Source organism: Globicephala melas, chromosome 3, assembly GCF_963455315.2.
Source record: "Globicephala melas chromosome 3, mGloMel1.2, whole genome shotgun sequence".
NCBI classification, from domain to species: Eukaryota; Metazoa; Chordata; class Mammalia; order Artiodactyla; family Delphinidae; genus Globicephala; species Globicephala melas.
Genome location: NC_083316.1, coordinates 97,515,363 through 97,537,885, shown reverse-complemented (window position 1 = coordinate 97,537,885; position 22,523 = coordinate 97,515,363). Strand labels below are relative to the sequence as shown.

General features: G+C 35.3%; 1 protein-coding gene across 1 annotated transcript in view; it reads left to right on the top strand.

Annotated features, from left to right (window-relative positions):
* The window catches only part of DTWD2 (DTW domain containing 2), a 95,417-nt gene that overhangs the window by 29,355 nt on the left and 43,539 nt on the right, over positions 1-22,523 (top strand). Inside the window, exons 3-4 of the mRNA XM_030869824.2 lie at positions 2,242-2,336; positions 5,103-5,295. Coding sequence (XP_030725684.1) covers positions 2,242-2,336; positions 5,103-5,295 — 288 coding nt within the window. The remainder of the gene's footprint in view (positions 1-2,241; positions 2,337-5,102; positions 5,296-22,523) is intronic.

The window sequence follows — 22,523 nt, the reverse complement described above, 5'->3', positions numbered from 1 at the left end:
TTATGTAAATACTGTTTATTGATTTAACTAAAAATATTAGAAGATGTAAGGGTAAGGAGTGTTGTAAGAAAGCTAAATTTTCATTTATTACGAGAGGCTGTAGTTATAGAATGCTGTAGTTAAGAGTAAGGCTCAGGAGTTTAAATCCTTAGCAGCTCTGTAAACTCTGTAACCCTGGGCAAGATAATTAACCTCTCTGTGCTTCAGTTTTGTCATTAGTGAAATGGACATAATAAAAAATATACTTCATTACTTGGTGGTGGTGCGTAGTAAATGAATAATATATAAAATTCACTTAGAATTATATACGTTAAAGTTAGCTATTATGATAATAAATGGTAGTTTTTAGATAATATCTAAAATTGATAAGAAATAGCAAGACATATATAGAAATATGGACATAACTACTGGAAGAAATAGAAGAGTTAAAGTGATTGCCTCTAGGAAGTAGTATTGGGGAGTGTATCTGGGAACATTACAAATCTTTAGGCACCATTTAATTTGACTATTTTACATGTGTTACTTTGACAAAAGTTTGGAAAGTGATTTAATTATGTGTCGAAGTCTCAATAGTGATGGTAAGGAGGGAGGAAAACAGTATGAGACGCTGGAAAATGTCCTGAAACTTCCCTCTCACCTATCTCCTGCTAGTCCCATTCATCATACGAGCTGCTCCAACTTGTTTTCAGGCTTCCTCAGAGTGCCAGCCTGCTACATGTTCTTTTTAGTTAAAATCCCAGCAAATTCTGACTCTTCTGTTTCCTTTTTGAACTTTATATTAGGTAGATCAGTTTAACTACTCTCAGCATCTGCAAATTTACCTTTTACATCCTATTTTAATCAATACTTCCAAGACCCAGGGGTGAAAGAGGTAAACACAAAAATGTCCCTGAGGGTATATCTATGTGTCTGTTTGTGGTTGTTGAATACTGTTACTACAATACTTTTGGTTTCTGTTTAAACGTAAATAATGTAATTATAAATTTATTTTTAATTACTTTTATAAATTCATATATAACTTTATTATTTTCTATATTTACTAAATAACTGATATTCCTAAAGGAAAGTAAGTAATATTTGATATTCCTTTAGTACATTGTCTTTTTTATAGATACAAGTTATTCACTGTGAGGATATGTATATGCAGGATTATATAAACTGGTAAAGCTAACATTGGGCTCTATGTAAGTAAACTGATTAGAGAGGGCCTCTGTCACTTATTTGATCAAGCATGACATTCCGAGATGGGCCAGTGGAGAAGAGCCAGGCAGTGACTGAGCACTATAGACCAAAATAACCAAGAAAAGTATGAGGCTAAAGCAGAATAGCTAAGCACCTGACTTTACTAAGGATTAAGAATGGAATTCTTGTGGCAACCAGAAAGGTGGTTTTTAGTGTTGGAAGTTAGGACGTTGAAAAAAACCCACGGATTTATGGTGAACATTATCTATGATGATAGTTAATGCAATTTACAGAAATGGTCACCAGCTTTTTTCACACTAAAGTTATAATTTTTTTCTTTTTCCATACTTTATTCCTTGGAAGGAAGGCCATAAATCCAGTCCACACTCAAGTAGGAGGGAGAGATTAAACTCCACCTCCTGGAGAGGGGAGAGTTTATGTTTATTACTTGGAATTCTTCTATGAGGAAGATTTGTCACTTCTCTCCCATTTATTTATTCAATCATTTATTTATATCAGTCTAGACTCTGTATTTATTTTATACTTTGGGTTATAATCCAAATACTGTTATTTTGTTGCTCAAGTTGTTCCATTGGGTGCTCTTTAAGATTGGCTTCTGTGTCCCTTTGATATGCCCTATTGTTTTGTTTTTTTTTGAGCACTTCCTTGCTTTTGGGGCATAAATATCTAGGCAGTTACCTTCAAGTTGACATACTACAAAAAGTAATTACTAGTGAAATAAAAAGTTTGTCAGAATAAATGAATTCAATTTAGTTAAACACAAATTTACATTTTTCATAATCTTTATTATTTAGAATAATGTTATCCTTTTTGATCAGTAAACATGTAAATACACCCAAATAGAATAAAAATATACACTTGTATTATATTTAATACTGATAAGTCAGAGAAACTGTACCTCTTTTTATTAAACTGTGGTCTGTAGTAAAAGACTTGTGAAAATTATACATAATGCTGTGAATCAGATGTTCATCAAAAGGTTTTAAAAGCGTGTTTATCTAATTAGAATCTACATTTTAATTAATTATTTAATTACAGGAAAACAAGGTGTTGCGGACAGTTCCTCTGCTAGCAGCATGTCTCCCCCAAGATAAGTGTAAAGTCAAGATTGGTCGTCGCTTCAGTGAGGAAAGGTAAATTAACTTTTAGGGCAATTTAAATGAATTCTTTTTTTACTTTAAAAATGGTTTCCTTCAAGTTACCTATTAGACCTAGAACGTGGTACATTGGAAATGGTTAAAAAATTTAATTTCTGCCTTCTCTCTCAAAATAATACAAGATAAGCAAAACATAAACATAAACAAAAACAGACCAAAATGGAATAAACAAATTATAGCATTATCTAAATTCCATGGTATATATGTTGAGCCTAAAAGGCATGTATATTTCCTGTTTATTTAATTTTTGTTAAGATATTTTATTTCAAGATGTTAGTGTACTTGTATTAGATTTAGTTAATGTTTTTCTTTCTTTTTCTTTTACAATTATATATGATATACATTTATATAAACATATATTCATTTCTAGCCCATGAAGGCTTTCCTAAGGTACATTGACTAGAACTATATTTAGTGTTCCAGTTATAGGCACATCCATATTTTAAAAAAATGATAGAATGCCTTCTCTTGTTGTGTTTAAAATATTTTTTTTGATGAGGCCCAGTATGTGCAGCAGTTTGTTAGTTGATATCTTCACAGACAGTTCTGTAATATTCTTGGATCTTATTTTACACTGTATTACAGAACCCATTATTATAAATATATATAATATACTGTATGTATATTGAAATTTTTCTACAAGTTGTTTCTTACCTTTGAAGCATATTTGTTGCTTTTCTACCTATTCAGAGCCTTCACAAATTACTTTGATCCTATCTACAAAGTTAAATATATTTTTAGATTTCTTTTTCAGTTCACTTATGAAAATGCTAAGTAAGACTAGTGGCAGCACCAAGCCCAAGGAATTGACCAAACTTTTTCCTTCCTTTATTATTTTAGCTTTGTATTATGAAAACATCATGTTAGAACTTTATAAAATCATTTTTTTCCTTTCTCTGAAACTATTGGTTAGGCATTCTTTTCTCATATAGATTTTTCTTTTGCACAGTTTGCATTGCCTTGTCCCCCAGAGGTGAGCTTTGCTCTGGGCTTGGTGCTGCTGTTGCAGATTCTGCCATTTTGTTGGGAGTGGAAGCACCATCCAGAGCCCTTCACATGGGGAGCAACCACATAATTTACACTGTGACACTTCTTTCACACAGAGGCTCTTTATAATGATAGTTTCTTTATAATTCTTGGATAGATGTGGATATATAATCTGCCAGCTTGGATCTTGGTTATTTTATTGCAAAAATGGTGAGCATCTATCGTGGTAGAAGTGGAAACCATCTGGGTCATCCCTGACATTTGGCTATGTAACCCTTCCACAGATGTGCGTGGGGATGAGAAACTTGATATTTTTCTAAATAGCCTATCCCATTTTGAGCCTATGATATTAAGCTCAGTATTATTATTTTTTTAAATTTTTATTTATTTTTTTGCGGTACTCGGGCCTCTCACTGCTGTGGCCTCTCCCGTTGCGGAGCACAGGCTCCCGACGTGCAGGCTCAGTGGCCATGGCTCACGGGCCTAGCCGCTCCACGACATGTGGGATCTTCCCCGACTGGGGCACGAACCCGTGTCCCCTGCATCGGCAGGCGGACTCTCAGCCACTGCGCCACCAGGGAAGCCCTAAGCTCAGTATTTTTGATGGTACCAAATATAGTGCTTACTCAGTAAATTATTATTCACGTATGGATTTTAAACTAAAGCTGACTAAGATTATTGATTTAATATTAATCTGGTAATTGAATGATTTATTTATTTATTTTTATAAATTTATTTTATTTATTTATTTATTTTTGGCTGCATTTGGGTCTTTGTTGCTGCGTGCGGGCTTTCTCTAGTTGTGGCGAGTGGGGGCTACTCTTTGTTGAGGTGCACAGGCTTCTCACTGCAGTGGCTTCTCTTGTTGTGGAGCATAGGCTCTAGGCGTGAGGGCTTCAGTAGTTGTGGCACGTGGACTCAGTAGTTGTGGCTCACGGGCTCTAGAGCGCAGGCTCAGTAGTTGTGGCGCACGGGCTTAGTTCTCCACAGCATGTGGGATCTTCCCTGACCAGGGCTCGAACCCATGTCCCCTGCAGTGGCAGGTGGATTCTTAACCACTGCACCACCAGGGAAGTCCTGAATGATTGATTTAGTTTTTTGTTAGAGTATGTGATGTAACCATGGGGGAATGATTAAGAGACTTATTACTTTTAGTATCCTTTGTAAATGGAATTTAAAAATACTTATTTTCAGTTTTTTGCCACTAGTATATAAGAAAAGAGTTGGGCTTTGTATATTAACCCTGTGTACTATGACTTTCTAAATGTATTTGTTAGTTGTAGAAATTCTTTTGTAGATTCCCTAGAACTTTCAATGTAAGTAGGATTATCTGCAGATAGGGTCATTTATATTTCTTCCTTTCTGATGTTTATGCCTTTTATTTCTTTTTCTTGCCTTATTGTAGTAACTGGGACCTTCAGTACAATGTGTATTATGAGTGGCAAAAGCCCCTATCTTTACCTTGATACCAATCTAAAAGGACGTTGTTAGAGCTGGTATTGGCTGTATATTTTTGTAGATGCTACTTATTATTATAGTTTGAAGATTATACCATTTATTGTCTTTAATTGACTTTTAACTTGTCTCCTTCCCCCTCAAGTTTGTTTTGTTGCTTGCAGACAGAGGCTGTGTCATTCTTTATTATATCTCTAGTGACAAAATGCTTTGACATGTATTTTTGAATGAAGTTCAATAAGAATAATAAAACTCCACACCCCCGCCAGGCTAATAAAGACTTTTATTTTAAACTTTTAGAGATCCTGAACTTTCAACTGTTTGTCGGAAGTCTGATACATTAATATTATATCCAGGGGCTGAAGCTGCTAATTTGGAAGAATTTATATTAGATTCTCCTATTTATCCTTCCACAATCATCATCATCGATGGTACATGGAGCCAGGCTAAGGACATTTTCTACAAGAATTCCTTGTTCCGACTGCCTAAACAGGTAAACTAGTATTTTAACATAGAGTAAATACAAATGTATAGTTATACATGTATATATTTTCTGTGAGAGGACACACATATGCGTTTATATATGAATTTGATGGTGTTTAGATATGCAAATGTTATGTACAGAGGTATGTATATGCTTGTGTGTATGTTTTATATGTAAGCAGAAAATTTCAAATTTGTCCTTCTTTGTCAGTTCCTACCATCAGATTTCACCATAGTTTAGGCATTTAGCTGTAATAAAAGTTTCTCAGACATTTAATCAGAGCAGTGTAAGGATTATTTATTTCTATGTGTATTAATGTTTTTGTTAAGAAGTGTTATGTTTAAATATTTTTGGAATACTAAATTACTTTGTTCTTATTAGGCATGACTGAGTTTTTATGAAATACTTTTTTTTGTCATTCATGATTATAATCATATGGTTTATCCTTCAATTTGTTGATGTAATTGATGATGATACATTTCCTAATGTGGGACTGTTCTTGTATTATTAGAATGAACTCTACTGGGTCATATTGTACTACCCTTTTGATATATTACAGAAGCTTATATTTTATTTAATGGCTTTAAATTATAATTTATATATCTTATGTACTTTTATTATAATATTTGGGTACTAAGATAATGGTAACTTCACCAAATAAATAGGAGAGATTTTAATATTTTTCTGTGACTTGGAATAGTTTAAATAATAGTTAACCTAACTTCATTTAGGTGAACTTGAGGTGCTGCCATTTTGTTGTATATGTACAGGACGGTGGGCTGGGAAGTCTTTGTCACGAACCTATAGTACCTATTTCAACTTCCCCCAAATGACTCCGTCCCTGAATTTGTTTTCCTTGGGGGAGGGGGGGATGGATTGTACCATGAATAAGAAGTATTAATTTTTTTAAAGACAAATTGACTTTGAAGATATAAAAAGTTCACTGCAAGAAATATAAATTGTGAATGAAGAAAAAAAAAATAGTTTTGCTCCTTAAAAATTACATGGAGCTCTATGGTGAAGCCACCTGATACTGGTCTCTTTAAAATGGTAACTTTAAAACCCTTCTTTCAAACTCTTTCATGAAAATTATTCAAGCTTTCTACTTCTATTTGCTTCATTTTTTAATCGTTTATCTTTTCTAGGGAATTATTCCTTTCTCTTGGGTTAACAGATTATTTGCCATATACCTATATATTCTTAAGTACTTATTTTAATTTCTTCTGGATGTTTCCCTTTTTTTTTTTCTAATCATAGACAACACACACACACACACACACACACTTTTCTCCCCCATGAACAGACTCAAGAGGGATTTCCTTGTTTATTGAGCTTTTAGAAGTATTAGCCTTTAGATTGTTTTAATGGCTATTAAACTTTATTCTTACTTCATCAATTTGAACTTTTAGCTTGATCAATTTATTTTACCTTTTTCAGCTAAATTATTTTTTCTGATTGTAAGATTTGTGCTATAAGTACTATGTTTCTTTATTAAGATTAGTGAGTTTCTTCTTTAATAATAAAAGGAAAGAAGACTGTAATGTTTCTTCTTAGTATAATTGTCATTGTATCCTATAGTTTTGGATTGATGTGTTTTTGTATCTATACCATTGATATAATTTGTAATTTGTTTTGATTTCTTTCTACCCATGGATTATCAGAGTTCTTAATTCTCAAGTGTTATAACATTTTTGTAGCTATTTTTATTTTTATTTTGTTGGATCATGATAAAATAACATTGCCAACAATATTGTGAATAATTTTATGATTTTTATCAGGGTAAGTACATGGCAAATTTTTGTGCATGTTCTATGAATATAAAAAATTTACCTTCTCTATTTAACAATGAAAGTGTTTACATTTTTTTAGTTTGTTATTGTGGTTTTACTTTATGCTGTTATTTTTGGCATGCCCGGGCTATTTTATATTGAAAAAGGTATATGGAAAGCTTCTATTTGTGTGCTTTTAATGAAGTTATTCCTACATTTTCTTCTTTTTAAATTTATTTTATTTATTTATGTTTGGCTGTGTTGGGTCTTTGTTGCTGCACACAGGCTTTCTCTAATTGTGGTGAGCGGGGGGTACTCTTTGTTGCAGTGTGCAGGCTTCTCATTGCAGTGGCTTCTCTCCGTGGCATGCGGGATCCTCCCGGACCAGGGCACAAACCCGCATCCCCTGCGTCGGCAGGCGGACTCCCAACCGCTGCGCCACCAGGGAAGCCCCTTAGAAACATTCTTGCAAGAACGGCCTTTGGCATCTGAGAATGTGAATGGTAAACAGTTTGCTGCACAGATATAAACTTTCCCTAAAGGATGAGTGGCTCACTGTTGTACAAACAATGTGGTGTACAATGAATACTTGCTTTTCTGTAGGAGTCTGAAATTTTGGTGCGTGCCAGGCAGAGGGTGTCTATGTAACTAATCTCCAGTAAAGACCTTGGGCCCTGTGTCTCTAATGAGCTTCTCTGGTAGGCAGCACTTAACACAGGTTGTCACAGTGTAATGCTGGAGGATTTAAGTGCATCCTCTTCGACCTCACTGGGAGAGGACTCTTGGAAGCTTGAGCCTGATTTCATTTGGACATGTGTCTTTTCCCTTTGGTAATTTTGCTTTGTGTTCCTTTGCTGTAATAAGTCTTAGTCATACGTTGAACTAGATGCTGAGTTCTGTGAGTCCTAGTGAATCACTAGACCTGTGAGTAGTCTTGGGAACCCATGACAAACTGCGTAACAAAATTCTGCAAAACATAGTATCTTAAAACAGCCATATTATTGTATCTCACGATTTTGTTGGTCAAGAATTCAGTTTGACTTGTTGTCAGAGGTCACTTGGTGATTTTCATCTAATAGTTGGTTTGGTCTGGTGGGTCCAAGAGCTTTCTCCATGAATCTGGCACTTTGGCAGCGATGGATGGAAGGCTGTGCTCAGCTGGGACTGTTGACTGGACTGCCTACATACGGCCTCTCCTGTATTACAGCCCTAAAATGCCAATTAAGAATCAGACTATCCTGAATAGACCGATCATTTATTTATTTTATACTGCTGAAATAGCTTATATTATTATTTTTAGCTGGAATAATTGGAGTTCTGAATTCCCTGTATTACCACATATTTTGTAATGTGTGGTTATTAATTCCTTTTGTTTTCCCCAAACTACCTTCCCTTTGAGTGTTAAGGGATATCTTTTTGTTCTGCTGAATAATTCTGTGTTCATGTTATCTGTACTCTTTGTGATTTTATTAACATGTAACATCTTCTTTTGGCTTTCATATTTCTAAGAAGAGAATGTTTTTATTATATCCTCTTTAGAGAGTGACTATTCTAGTTATTTTTATCTTAACCGTGTCCAGGTTCATTTTTTCATTTGAAAATGAAAAATCTGACCTATATGCAATATGATAGGCTGAGATGCACCATATATATTTTTTTCCTCCAGAAGAACCATGGAGGCATGAGTTCCCTTTGCAGAAAATATTATTACTTTTTATGGCTAGAAATTATCCTTACTTAAGTGGAAAATTTTCAAACCTGTGATTAGAAATATTTCTTTTTTACTCACCAGTTTGTAGTTCCTTGAGAGCCCTTGGAGCCTTTTTTTAAATGAATATCATGAAAAATTCTTGAAATCTTTCAGCGGCTTTTACAAATTTTAGCTCATAGTTTGATAGCTTCACATTTGAGTTCCTTCAGGACTCCTGAGTGAATGTTATTCAATCCTAATTTATTTGTATTCAGCAATCATGTTTATTTTTTGGTATTAACAATAAATGACATCTCTGTTGGATAATATTGCATGTTAGAAAATTTTAGCATGCATTATATAATTTCATTCTTTAAGCAAATTGTTAGATGGTTTGAATAAGTATTTTTTAAAAATTGAATCATAATGTTTTATAGTAGCAGTTAATTTGGCATTCTGTATATGCTATGGATTGTAATAGTTCATATTTGTGAATATTATGTGGCTCTCATTTTAAGAAGTTGTCTCTTTTCATAGCTTACTCCAATTATTTACAATACTATTTTTTTCTGTTTTTGAGATTTAAATAAAAATAATCTCTAAATTAGAATGATAGACTTAGAAGGAAGCTCAAAACTCTGGGTACTAGGGACACAAGAGGTTTTTCATTATCCTCCTTGTAATTATTTTGAAAATTTTCTACATTGAGCAGGAAATTTCAAAGAGGAAAATAAAAATTGCTTGAAATCCTACTATCCATAAATAATCATAGTTAGCATTTTGGTCATTTCCTTTCTTCTGCATCTTCCTGTGGATTTGAATAGTATTGTTAATTATCCCACTTCATAGATGAGAAACCTGAGGCTTAGAGTGATTTTTTAAGTTTGAAAATAGAAGAACTAGAGTGAGAATGGAGATCTTATGACTCCAAATCCCACTGCTCATGGGCATCTGTTCAGTTTTAGGGGCACCACACTACCATCCTGAGTCCTGGTGTTTAGATGATTGTTGTTGTTGTTAATGTTGATCAAGGCAGGCAGGATATTATGCAGTCCACTTGCATCAGGGATGTTCTGAGATTGATATTTGGATACCTGAGGTGAACCCTGGACACTCTTGATCACAGTGAGTCTCCCCTCTGCTTTAGTGCACTTAGAGTGCTCAGTTAGGTGATTGAATTTCAGCCTTGATTTCTGACTTATCATTCCATTTCCCCCAGTGGGACTGAACTCTGCCTTAAATCCCCACCTCCCTAGTTCTTGCTCCTAGAAACTGGACCACAGAAGCTCCACCCACTGACTGGAATCTTGTTCCAAAGATAGGATCATGGTGGTACCATCCACCTGACTCTTCTGACCTTGTCTCACTCACAAGTTAGAGTGCTTTTGGCTATTTGACCACCATTTCAGTGTCACTAAAGATATGGATGTTTGCACTGTTGGTCACTCTCTTTGGGGGGGCAGCCCTACAGTGTGGACTCACTCATATCTACTTTCTTCCTTTTTCTCACTAGCATATATATATTGAAGTTGAAATAGTAGGGACTTTCAGGGTTTTTCCATCAGGGTATACTACTTCCTTAGGATAATCCTAAACTATTAATTAGATATTGAATCTCTGCACTTAACCATGTTTTCGTATATATATATATATCTTCTGAACTATTTCCAGTAAAATGAACTTGAGAATTTAGAATTCCTTTAAAGTAATAATTTTCAATCTAAAGTTTACAGGAGTGGTTAAAGACTGAGGTATATACATTTGTGAGTCATTTCTACTTAGGTGGCAAGTGAAACCAGGTTATGGATGATATTATCTAGAATGAGAATATGGAGTTAAAAACAAGTATTTAAGATTGGACCTTGAGAAACTTGAGTATTTAATAACCAGGAGAGAAGGTTGAAACCACAAAGGAGACAAAGAATGTGTAGCCAGGTGGGTAGAAAGAAAACTAAAGGAATGTGGTGTCTTGAGAACAAAGGAAGAAGAGTGTTAGCAAAGTTGAATGCTCCTGAGAGATCAGTTAAGTGAGTACTGAGAAGTATCCATTAGTTTTAGTGACATGACGGTTATTGTTTATTTTAGTCAGAGTGTTACAGTGGAGTGATAGGATGGAAACCAGGCAGTCAGGCTTAAGTGGCAAGTAGAGGTGAAGAAACGGATCCAGTTGGTATAGAAAACTATCTTAAGTAGTTTGGTAAGAAGAGAAGTGAGGTAGAAACAAGGGAATTGTGAACTTGGTGGAAGATGTTTTCGTTTATTATATATTTCAAGTAGGGGAGACTTAAGTATAATTAAAAAACAGTGGGAAGGATTTAGTTGAGAGGGAGAGGTCAAGTGTGTCACAGAAAGAAAGGATGTTTGATAGTATATTATGTTTCTGAGGAAGCAAAAGCCTGCATAAAGCTGCTTTGAATGATCTTTTACAAGTCTTTTTGTGTTGCATGCTTTTATTTCTCTTCAGTAAATACCTAGGAGTGGAATTCCTGTGTCTTTTGTTTAACTTTATAAGGAATGGCCAGTTATCCAAAGTGGTTATACCATTTTACTTCCTCATCAGCATTGTATGAGAGTTTCAGTTGTTCCACATTCTTGCCAACACTTGTTAGTGTTTTCAATTTTAGCTAATCTAAGGGCAGAGTAGTGGTATCTCATTGTGGTTTTGATTTGCATTTTCCTGGTGATTAATGATGTTGAGCATCTTTGCATGTTTTTAGTTGATCATCATATTTTTTATTTAGTGAAGTGTCCTTTCCTATTTTGGGGGGATTGATTGTTTTATTATTGAATTACAGGAGTTTTAAATATATTCTGCAGAATAATTCTTTCTCAGACATATGTGTAGCAGATATTTTGTTCTGATCTATGTTTTGCCTTTGCATTTCTTAATGTTGATTTTGAAGAGCAGAAGCTTTTAATTTCAATCAAGTCCAGTTTATCAGTTTTTTAAAAATGGTTTGTATATTTTATATCCTAAGAAATATTTGTCTACCCACAGGTTACAAAGATTTTCTCCTACTTTTTCTTTTAGAAGTCATATATTTTTATTTGAGTGATACATTTTTAGCTGATATTTTTGATTTAAGTTAATTTTTTGTGTGTGGTGTGAAGAAAGTAAAATTTCATTAAAAAGATATGGCTATGTAGGTGTTCCAGTACCTTTTGTGGGTAAGATTTGTCATTCCTCTAATGAATTACTGTGATTCATTTGTTGAAAATACCTTGACCATCTATGGTTCTGTTTCTGTTCCACTTATGTATGTGTTTATCTTTAATGTCAATACCATTCTGCCTTGATTATTGTAGCTTTGTGGTAAGTCTTAAAATCACATATTGTAAGCCAACCAACTCTATTCTTTTCCTTTTTTTAATTTTTTTTGTGAAAATTGTTTTGGATTTCCTTTGCATTTCTGTATACCTTTTAGCATCTGTTTTTTATTTTCCAATATAAAGTAAGTGGGAGTGGGATTGTATTGAATCCCAAGTGAGGATGGGTAGAAAAAGTGAAATGACCTTTTCCAATCAGATTTACATTTTAGAAAGGTCACTCTTCTGACAGAGTGCAGGAGTGCATTAAAAGAGAGTAGGATTGGAGACAGAACAACTTATAGTCCAGGTGATAGATGGTGAAGACTAGAAGAAAGACATTGGTGCAAGTACATACTTTTGAAACCTCTATCAGTTTTCTGTTGCTGCCCTAACAAATTACCATGAATTTAGTGGCTTACAACAACACAAATTTATTATTTTATAGTTCTGAAGATCAGAAGTCTGGTACAATTCGTGGACTAAAATCAAGGTGTTGATCTCCTATGTTTTTTTCTCCTGTGTTGCTTTCTGGAGGACCTTGGGGAAAATCTGTTTCCTGCTCCTTTGGGTTGTTGGAAGGATTCCAATACTGTGCTTATATGTCTGAGATCCCTGATTTTTTGATGGCTGTTGGCCAAACGCTGTTCCTAGCTTCTGGAGGCTGTCCACCTTCCTTGGTTAGTGGTACTCATCATCCATGTTCAAATCCAGCAATAGCAGGTTGAGATCCTCTCATGCATCCTTTTCTTCTTCTTCTTCTTCTTTTTTTCCCTTCAGTCCTATCTCTCTGACCAGCTGGGAAAGGCTCTCTGCTTTTAGAGGCTCATGTGATTAGATTGGACCCACCCATATAATTCAAGAGAGTCTTCCTATATCAAGATCTGTAATTTAGTTACATCTACAAAAATGAAAACTGTATAAAAACTATACTCAGAAGTCTCACTCTTTTTCATATCCCTTCTTCCTTGTTTCCACATATTCTCCATGGGTAATAACTTTTACTAACTTCTTGTTTATTCTTATAGCATTTTTCAAGAAGCAAGCAGATATATACATATATTCATAGTCTCATTTCTATGTTTTTTACACAAAACTCTCTTACTATACATATTCTTTTGCATGTTTTTTAACTTAACACCATTATCGTTGAAATCACTCCATGTCAGTTTATAGAGATCTTCCTTATTCTTTTGCTTATAGTACCTGTACTCCTTATATCCTTTAAATAGATGAACTATACTTTATTCAACCAGTTTCCATAGAAAGGCATTTAGATGATTTCCAGTGTTTACTCTGACAATGTTGTATATATGTTGTTTCATGATTGTGTAAATCATGGGGTAAATTTGGGGTAAATTCCTCGACATGGGATTGATAGATCAGAGGGTAAATACGTAGTTTTATAAATATTATCAAATTTCTTTCCAACTATTTTCTCTCATTTTACGTACCTATCAGTAATGTTTGAGAGTGCCTGCTTCCGAACAGCCTTTTCAACAAATTTGTTGTCAGGCTTTTGAATTTTGTCAATTGGATAGGTGAGAAATGGTATCTCATTATAGTTTTAAAAAACTAACTTTACTGAGGTATAATTTATAGGAAGTAAAATGAATTTATTTAAAATATACAGTTGATGATTTTTGACAAATGCATAATCATGTAACCACCACAACAATCAAGATGTAGAATGTTTCCATCATCCCTTAGAGGTTCCTTGTCCTTTTTGTGCTCAATTTCTCCATCCTTCATCCCAGCCCCAGACAGTCACTGATATGAATTCTGTTTCAGTAGATTCCCCGCCCCCTGCCTTTTGGAATTTTAAATAAATGTAATCGTATAGTATGTACTGTTTTATGTCTGATGTCTTTTGATTAGCAAAATGCTCTTGAGAGTCATCCATGTAAGCATGTGCATAATTTATTCATTTTTTATACTCTGGTATTTCATTGTATGGGTAATTGTTTATCTGTTTACTTATTGATAGATATTTGGGTCCTTTCCAGTCTTTACTATTATTAATAAAACTGCTGTGAAAATTCTTATACAGGTTTTTGTGTGGACATATATTTTCATTTCTCTTGGGTAGATACCTGGGAGTGAAATTGCCAGTAAGTGTATGTTTTACATTATAGGAAGCTATCAAACTGTTTTCTAAATATATATCATTTTATATTCCCACCAATAGTGTTTGAGAGCCAGTTGCTTCACATCCTTTATAACATTTGGTATAGCCTATGTTTTTAGTTTTAGCCACTCTAATGGATGACTAGTGGTATGTAACTATGGTTTTAGTTTGACTGTTGACCATTTATGTATCTTCTTATTATTAAGTTATCTTTTTATGAATGAGTTGTAAATATTCTGGATATCAGTATATTGTCAGATATATGCAGTGGATTTTCTTCCACATTGTGGTTTATCTCTTCATTTTCTAAATAATGCCTTTCACAGAGCAGAAGTTTATAATTTTGATGAAGTCCAACTTATAATTTTTTTCTTCTATGTTTCATGTTTTTCATATCCTAAGAAATTACCTCCCTCCACATCACAACTATTTCTTTTATGCTTTCTTCTAGAACATTTGTAGCTTTTTTAAAAAAATTATTTATTTTATTTTTTATTTTATTTTTGGCTGCAATGGATCTTTGTTGCTGTGTGTGGGTTTTCTCTAGTTGCAGTGAGCGGGGGCTACTCTTTGTTGCGGTGTGCGGGCTTCTTAACTGTGGTGGCCTCTCTTGTTGCGGAGCATGGGCTCTAGGCACACAAGCTTCAGTAGTTGTGGCTCGTGAGCTCTAGAGCACAGGCTCAGTAGTTGTGGCGCACGGGCTTAGTTGCTCTGTGGCATGTGGGATCTTCCTGGACCAGGGCTCGAACCTGTGTGCCCTGCTTTGGCAGGCAGATTCTTAACCACTGAGCCACTAGGGAAGCCCCATTTGTAGTTTTGCTTTTATGGTGGTCAATTTTGAGTTAATTTTGGTAAGTGTGACTTAAGGGTTGAGGTTTATTTTTTTCCCAGTGACTATCCACCATTTATTGAAAAAATTATCTTTTTTTTATTGAATTACTTTAACATCTTTAAAAACATCAATTGAATATGTATGGGTAGATCAATTTCTGGATGCTATATTCAGTTCCATTGATCTGTGCCTTTCCTTATAGTGATAATACTCTGTCCTGAATACTGTAGCTTTCTTTATAGACCACCTTGAAGTCTGGTATTATAAAGTCATTCAATTTTGTTCTTTTTAAAAATTGATTTGGCTAATTCTCAGTCATTTGCATTTTCATGTAAATTTTAGAATCTTCTTGTCAGTTTCTGCCAAAATGCCTGCTGTAATTTTGATTTGGATTACCTTAAATCTTTAGATCAGTTTTGAGAAAATTGACATCTTAACACAATTGAGTCTGTCAGTCCATAAACGTGAACATGGTATATCTTTCTATTAATTTTTCTTCCTTAATTTGTTTTAAAAAATTTGTGGCTTTCAGCATTTAGGTCTAGCACATATTTTGTTAAATCTATCTCTAAGTGTTTCATGTTTTTTGATGCTATTATATTGACATTATATTTTGTTGATTTAATTTTCTAATTGTTTGTTGTAATATATTGGAATACAGTTCAGTTTTGTATATTGACCTTGTTTTTCAGAGACCTTTTAAAATTTGCTTATTATTGGCAGTAGGTTTTTAATAGATTTCTTAGGTTTTTAAAAACTTACGTGATCACATGTAAATCATTTTTAGATGGTGAGGTGGTAAAAAAGATGATTATGTTGTGGAAATTTTGTTAAAAACTTAGGAGAATACAAAAAATATAAGATTTTCACTTAAGGCACTGTACAGTAGCTCATAGGATGTAAGATCTTTCCCACAATAGCAAAGATCAGTTGATTCAAAATTTGAAAACTTGCATGTACTTTTATTTAGTTTATATGAGTCATGTGATAAAAGAGACACAGTCCAATTAATACTTTCGGTAAAAAATAATTTGGTAAGCTCAAATGTAGGAAGAAGGTAGCTTTGGGTAAGCCACTGCCAGGGTCTCATGATCCAGGGACAACCTCTCCGGGAGAACACACAGCATGCCTCAGGCTGTTGCAATGTCACACGGGTCTCTGCCACCACAGACGCACTCCGCAATCGAATTATAGCTACCTGTACTCCTCCCTACCCCTGGCATAGGTGAGCCAGAGCCCCCTAATCAGCCGCTGCTTTAACCCCATTCTGTCTGGGTGGGAATAGATGCCTGAGGGCGACCTACACCCAGCAGTGGGGCCAAAACCAAAGCTGAAGCCCAGGAGCTTCATGCAGCCTCAGGAGCAGCAGATTAAATCCCCACAATCAACTTGATGTAGCCCGCATCTGTGGAATACCTGAATAGACAATGAATCATCCCAAAATTGAGGCAGTGGACTTTGGGAGCAACTGTAGACTTGGGGTTTGTTGTCTGTGACTGATTTGTTTCTGATTTTGAAGTTTTTCTTAGTATAGTTTTTAGTGCCTGTTATCATTGGTGGATTGGTTTATTGGTTTGGTTGTTCTCCTATTTTTTATTATTAATTTTTTAAAATTTTAATAATTTTTTAAAAATTTATTATTATTTTTATTTTATTTTATTTATCTTCTTCTTTTCTCCCTTTTCATCTGAGCCGTTTGGATGACAGGCTCAAGCCTGGTGTCAGGCTTGAGCCTCTGAGGTGGGAGAGGCGAGTTCAGGACATTGGACCACCAGCGACCTCCACGTAATATCAATTGGCGAGAGCTTTCCCGGAGATCTCTGTCTCAACACTAAGACCCAGCTCCACCCAATGACCAGCAGACTCCAGTGCTGGATGCCCCATGCCAAACAACTAGCAAGACAGGAACACAACCCCACCCATTAGCAGAGAGGCTGCCTAAAATCATACTAAGTTTACAGACACCCCAAAACACACCACCGGACGTGGCCCTGCCCACCAGAAAGACAAGATTCAGCCCCACCCACCAGAACACAGGCACCAGTCCCCTCCACCAGGAAGCCTACACAACCCACTGAACCAACCTTAGCCACTGGGGGCAGACTCCAAAAATAATGCAAACTACGAACCTGCAGCCTGCAAAAAGGAGACCCCAAACACAGTAAGTTAAGCAAAATGAGAAGACAGAGAAACACACAGCAGATGAAGGAGCAAGGCAAAAACCCACCAGACCTAACAAATGAAGAGGAAATAGGCAATCTACATGAAAAATAATTCAGAATAATGATAGTAAAGATGATACAAAATATTGGAAATAGAATGGAGAAAATACAAGAAACATTTAAAAGGACCTAGAAGAACTAAAGAGCAAACAAACTGATGAACAACACAATAAATGAAATTAAAAATTCTCTAGAAGAGATCAATAGCAGAATAACTGAGGCAGAAGAACGGATAAGTGACCTGGAAGATAAAATAGTGGAAATAACTACCACAGAGCAGAACAAAGAAAAAAGAATGGAAAGAACTGAGGACAGTCTCAAGACCTTTGGGACAATATTAAATGCACCAACATTGGAACTATAGGGGTCCCAGAAGAAGAAGAGAGAAAGAAAGGGACTGAGAAAATATTTGAAGAGATTATAGTTGAAAACTTCCCTAATATGGGAAAAAATAGTCAATCAATTCCAGGAAGTGCAGAGAGTCCCACGTAGGATAAATCCAAGGAGAAACATGCCAAGAGACATATTAATCAAACTATTAAAAATTAAAGAAAAAATATTAAAAGCAGCAAGGGAAAAGCAACAAATAACACACAAGGGAATCCCCATAAGGTTAACAGCTGATCTTTCAGCAGAAACTCTGCAAGCCAGAAGGGAGTGGCAGGACATATTTAAAGTTATGAAAGGGAAAAACCTACAACCAAGATTACTCTACCCAGCAAGGATCTCATTCAGATATGACAAAGAAATTAAAACCTTTACAGAGAAGCAAAAGCTAAGAGAATTCAGCACCACCAAACCAGCTTTACAACAAATGCTAAAGGAACTTCTCTAGGCAGGAAACACAAAGGAAGGAGAGACCTACAATAAGAAGCCCCAAACAATTAAGAAAATGGTAATAGGAACATACGTATCAATGATTACCTTAAATGTAAATGGATTAAATGCTCCAACCAAAAAACATGGACTGGCTGAATGGATACAAAAACAAGATATGTATATATGCTGTCTACAAGAGACCCACTTCAGACCTAGGGACACATACAGACTGAAAGTGAGGATGGAAAGAGATATTCCATGTAAATGGAAATCAAAAGAAAGCTGGAGTAGCAGCCAACATCGTTCTCAGTGGTGAAATACTGAAGCATTTCCACTAAGATCAGGAACAAGATAAGGTTGCCCACTCTCACCACTATTATTCAACATAGTTTTGGAAGTTTTAGCCACAGCAATCAGAGACGAAAAAGAAAGAAAAGGAATCCAAATCGAAAAAGAAGTGAAGCTGTCACTGTTTGCAGGTGACATGATACTATACATAGAGGATCCTAAAGATTCTACCAGAAAACCAGTAGTTTTCTACCAGAAAACTACTATAGCTAACTACTATAGCTAATAAATGAATTTGGTAAAGTAGCAGGATACAAAATTAATGCACAGAAATCCCTTGCATTTGTAGACGCTAATGATGAAAAATCAGAAAGAGAAATTAAGGACACACTCCCATTTACCACTGCAACAAAAAGAATAAAATACCTAGGAATCAGCCTACCTAAGGAGACAAAGACCTGTATGCAGAAATCTATAAGACACTGATGAAAGAAATTAAAGATGATACAAATAGATGGAGAGAGATACCATGTTCTTGGATTGGAAGAATCAACATTGTGAAAATGACTCTACTACCCAAAGCAATCTACAGATTCAGTGCAATCCCTATCAAACTACCAATGGCATTTTTCACAGAACTATAACAAAAAATTTCACAATTTGTATGGAAACACAAAAGACCCTGAATAGCCAAAACAATCTTGAGAAAGAAAAATGGAGCTGGAGGAATCAGGCTCCCTGCCTTCAGACTATACTACAAAGCTACAGTAATCAAGACAGTATGGTACTGGCACAAAAATAGAAATATAGATCAGTGGAACAGGATAGAAAGCCCAGAGATAAACCCACACACATATGGTTACTTTATCTTTGATAAAGGAGGCAAGAATATACAGTGGAGAAAAGACAGCCTCTTCAATAAGTGGTGCTGGGAAAACTGGCCAGCTACATGTAAAAGAATAAAATTAGAACACTCCTTAACACCATACACAAAAATCAACTCCAAATGGATTAAATACCTAAATGTAAGGCCAGACACTATAAAACTCTTAGAGGAAAACATAGGCAGAACACAGTATGACGTACATCACAGCAAGATCATTTTTGACCCACCTCCTAGAAAAATGAAAATAAAAACAAAAATAAACAAATGGGACCTAATGAAACTTAAAAAGCTTTTGCACAGGAAAGGAAACCATATAGAAGACGAAAATGCAGCCCTCAGAATGGGAGAAAATATTTGCAAACGAAGCAACTGACACAGGATTAATCTCCAAAATATACAAGCAGCTCATGCAGCTCAATATCAAAAAAACAAACAACCCAATCCAGAAATGGGCAGAAGAATAAATAGATATTTCTCCAAAGAAACTATACAGATTACCAACAAACGCATGAAAGGGTGCTCAGCATCACTAATCATTAGAGAAATGCAAATCAAAACTACAATGAGGTATCACCTCACACCAGTCAGAATGGCCATCATCAAAAAATCTACAAACAATAAATACTGGAGAGAGTGTGGAGAAAAGGGAACCCTCTTGCACTGTTGGTGGGAATTTAAATTAATACAGCCACTATGGAGAACAATATGGAGGTTCCTTAAAAAAACTAAAATTAGAACTACCGTATGACCCAGCAATCCCACTACTGGCCACATACCCTGAGAAAACCATAATTCAAAAAGAGACATTTACCACAACGTTCACTGAAGCACTATTTTCAATAGCCAGGACATGGAAGCAACCTAAATGTCCATAGACAGATGAGTGGATAAAGATGTGGCACATATATACAATGGAATATTAATCAGGAATACAAAGGAACAAAACTGAGTTATTTGTAAGGAGGTAAATGGACCCAGAGTCTGTCTTACAGAGTGAAGTAAGTCAGAAAGAGAAACAGAAATACCATATGCTAATGCACATATATGGAATCTAAAAAAGCGGTACTGATGAACCTAGTGGCAGGAGCAGAATAAAGACGTAGACATAGAAAACGGACTTGAGGACACGGCGGGGGTGAAGCGGAAGCTGGGGCGAAGTGAGAGAGTAGCATTGATATATATACACTACCAAATGTAAAATGCATGGGTAGTGTGAAGCTGCTGCATAGCACAGGGAGATCAGCTAGGTGCTTTGTGGTGACCTAGAGAGGTGGGATAGGGAGGGTAGGAGGGAGGCTCAAGAGGGAGGGGATATGGGGATATAGGTATACATATAGCTGATTCACTTTGTTGTACAGCAGAAACTAACACAACATTGTAACACAATTATACTCCAGTAAAGATATAAAAAATTAAAAAAAGATGAACCAATTTTGTCAGTGTGTATGAAAATATTGAAGGCATGTGTTTATGTGGTACATGAATGTGTTATTGGAAAACTGAAGTATATTTCGAACAACTTAGATACATGAACTACTTTTTAAACTCTGATGAAATCTAAATACAGATTAAAAATTTATGTTTGATATTTAGCCCCTTAATTAAGATGTTATGTATATATAAAATATACAGTGGATTTCAAGGACTTGGTTTTTTTTTTTTTTTTTTTTTTTCAGTATGCGGGCCTCTCACTGTTGTGGCCTCTCCCGTTGCGGAGCACAGGCTCCGGACGCGCAGGCTCAGCGGCCATGGCTCACGGGCCCAGCCGCTCCGCGGCATGTGGGATCCTCCCGGACCAGGGCACGAACCCGCGTCCCCCGCATCGGCAGGCAGACTCCCAACCACTGCACCACCAGGGAAGCCCAAGGACTTGGTTTTAAGAAAAGAATATAAAATCTCTTAATAACTTTTATAGTGATTATATGTTAAAATATTTTATTTTTGATCTTTTTGGTTAAATAAAATATATTATTAGAATTAATTTCACCTTTTCCCTTTCGTTCTAAAAATTCAGCTATTAGAAAATTTAAAATTACATACGTGTGTTGCAATATATTTTTATTAGACAACATTGAGCTAGATTATTTTATTGTCTTGCTTGCATAACAGTTTGTGAGTGTCTTCTGGATGCTTGAGGTTAAGAGAAGTTTAAGATAAGAGCTGTTTGGTCTTAATTCAATCAGTAGTAATTCCTTGGTTATCCTGGTCACTTCAATGACTGTTGTAAGGTTTGTAATGCATTTTATTTATTAAATATTAATGGTTTGATCCAATGGATCTTACTGGGTTGTGATATGTGAAAGTAGTAATGTGAAATGAATTTGTGTTTGTATATATTAATTACCGTAACTTCTTGTGAGCCGTATTATGATACTGACGGCGTTTAAGCCTCTAATTACTGCATTCTTTCAGAGGAGTACATTATTCAGAGATGTTTTGCACCCAGTTTAGGGTGGGATGTGAGTGGCAGTGGATGCACTGTAGACTTTCTTGCAACAGCTGTCACAGTTGGCAGAGGGAATGCTGGAGAAGCACGGCATTAAATTGGCCCAGTGGACACAATTATTTCAGAGAAAGAAGAGCTGTTTGCATAGCAGGCATGCTTGGACTAGTTGGGCAGCTGGTATGATTATGTGCCTCACTTACAGGGCATGGTCGATAAAACTGCCTCTGTTTATGAAGTGATGTGGATGCTGTAGTTGGAACAGATGGCTAAAAAATACTTGACCTTCTAATACTTTGATATACTAATAATGAAAATAATTTTTTAAAAAAGAATCAGGAGAATTCTTATAGATTCGGGAAATAACCTGAATACAAATGGAAAAATGTAGCCAAATTTAGTCAGAAAAAAGAAGACATACTAAAATATCTCTTTTATTGCATCTAGAGGTTACTAAAGAAATCTCGTTTTTGATAAAATTGTTATATAAATATGTTAGAATGTCACCCTGCAAAATTTCACACTTAGGCCTCCATGTATTTTTGTTCTGTTCTTTTACCTGATTAATAATAATGCACTATATACATTTTAAAAAACACTTTCTGCCTCTGCCTTCATTAGACATCTGAATTAAAGAAGGTAATTCATGTAATTAAAGCACAAAACTTGTGAAACTAGGATTTTGCCTTTTGGTGACTTGCTGTAGTTTATATCCTAAGGATTGCATTCTATCTAAAAAGTAAGGTCCACCAGTTTTCAAAGATACATAGATCCCAGAGAAATGGAAATAAAAACAAAAATAAACAAATGGGAGCTAATGAAACTTAAAAGCTTTTGCACAGCAAAGGAAACCT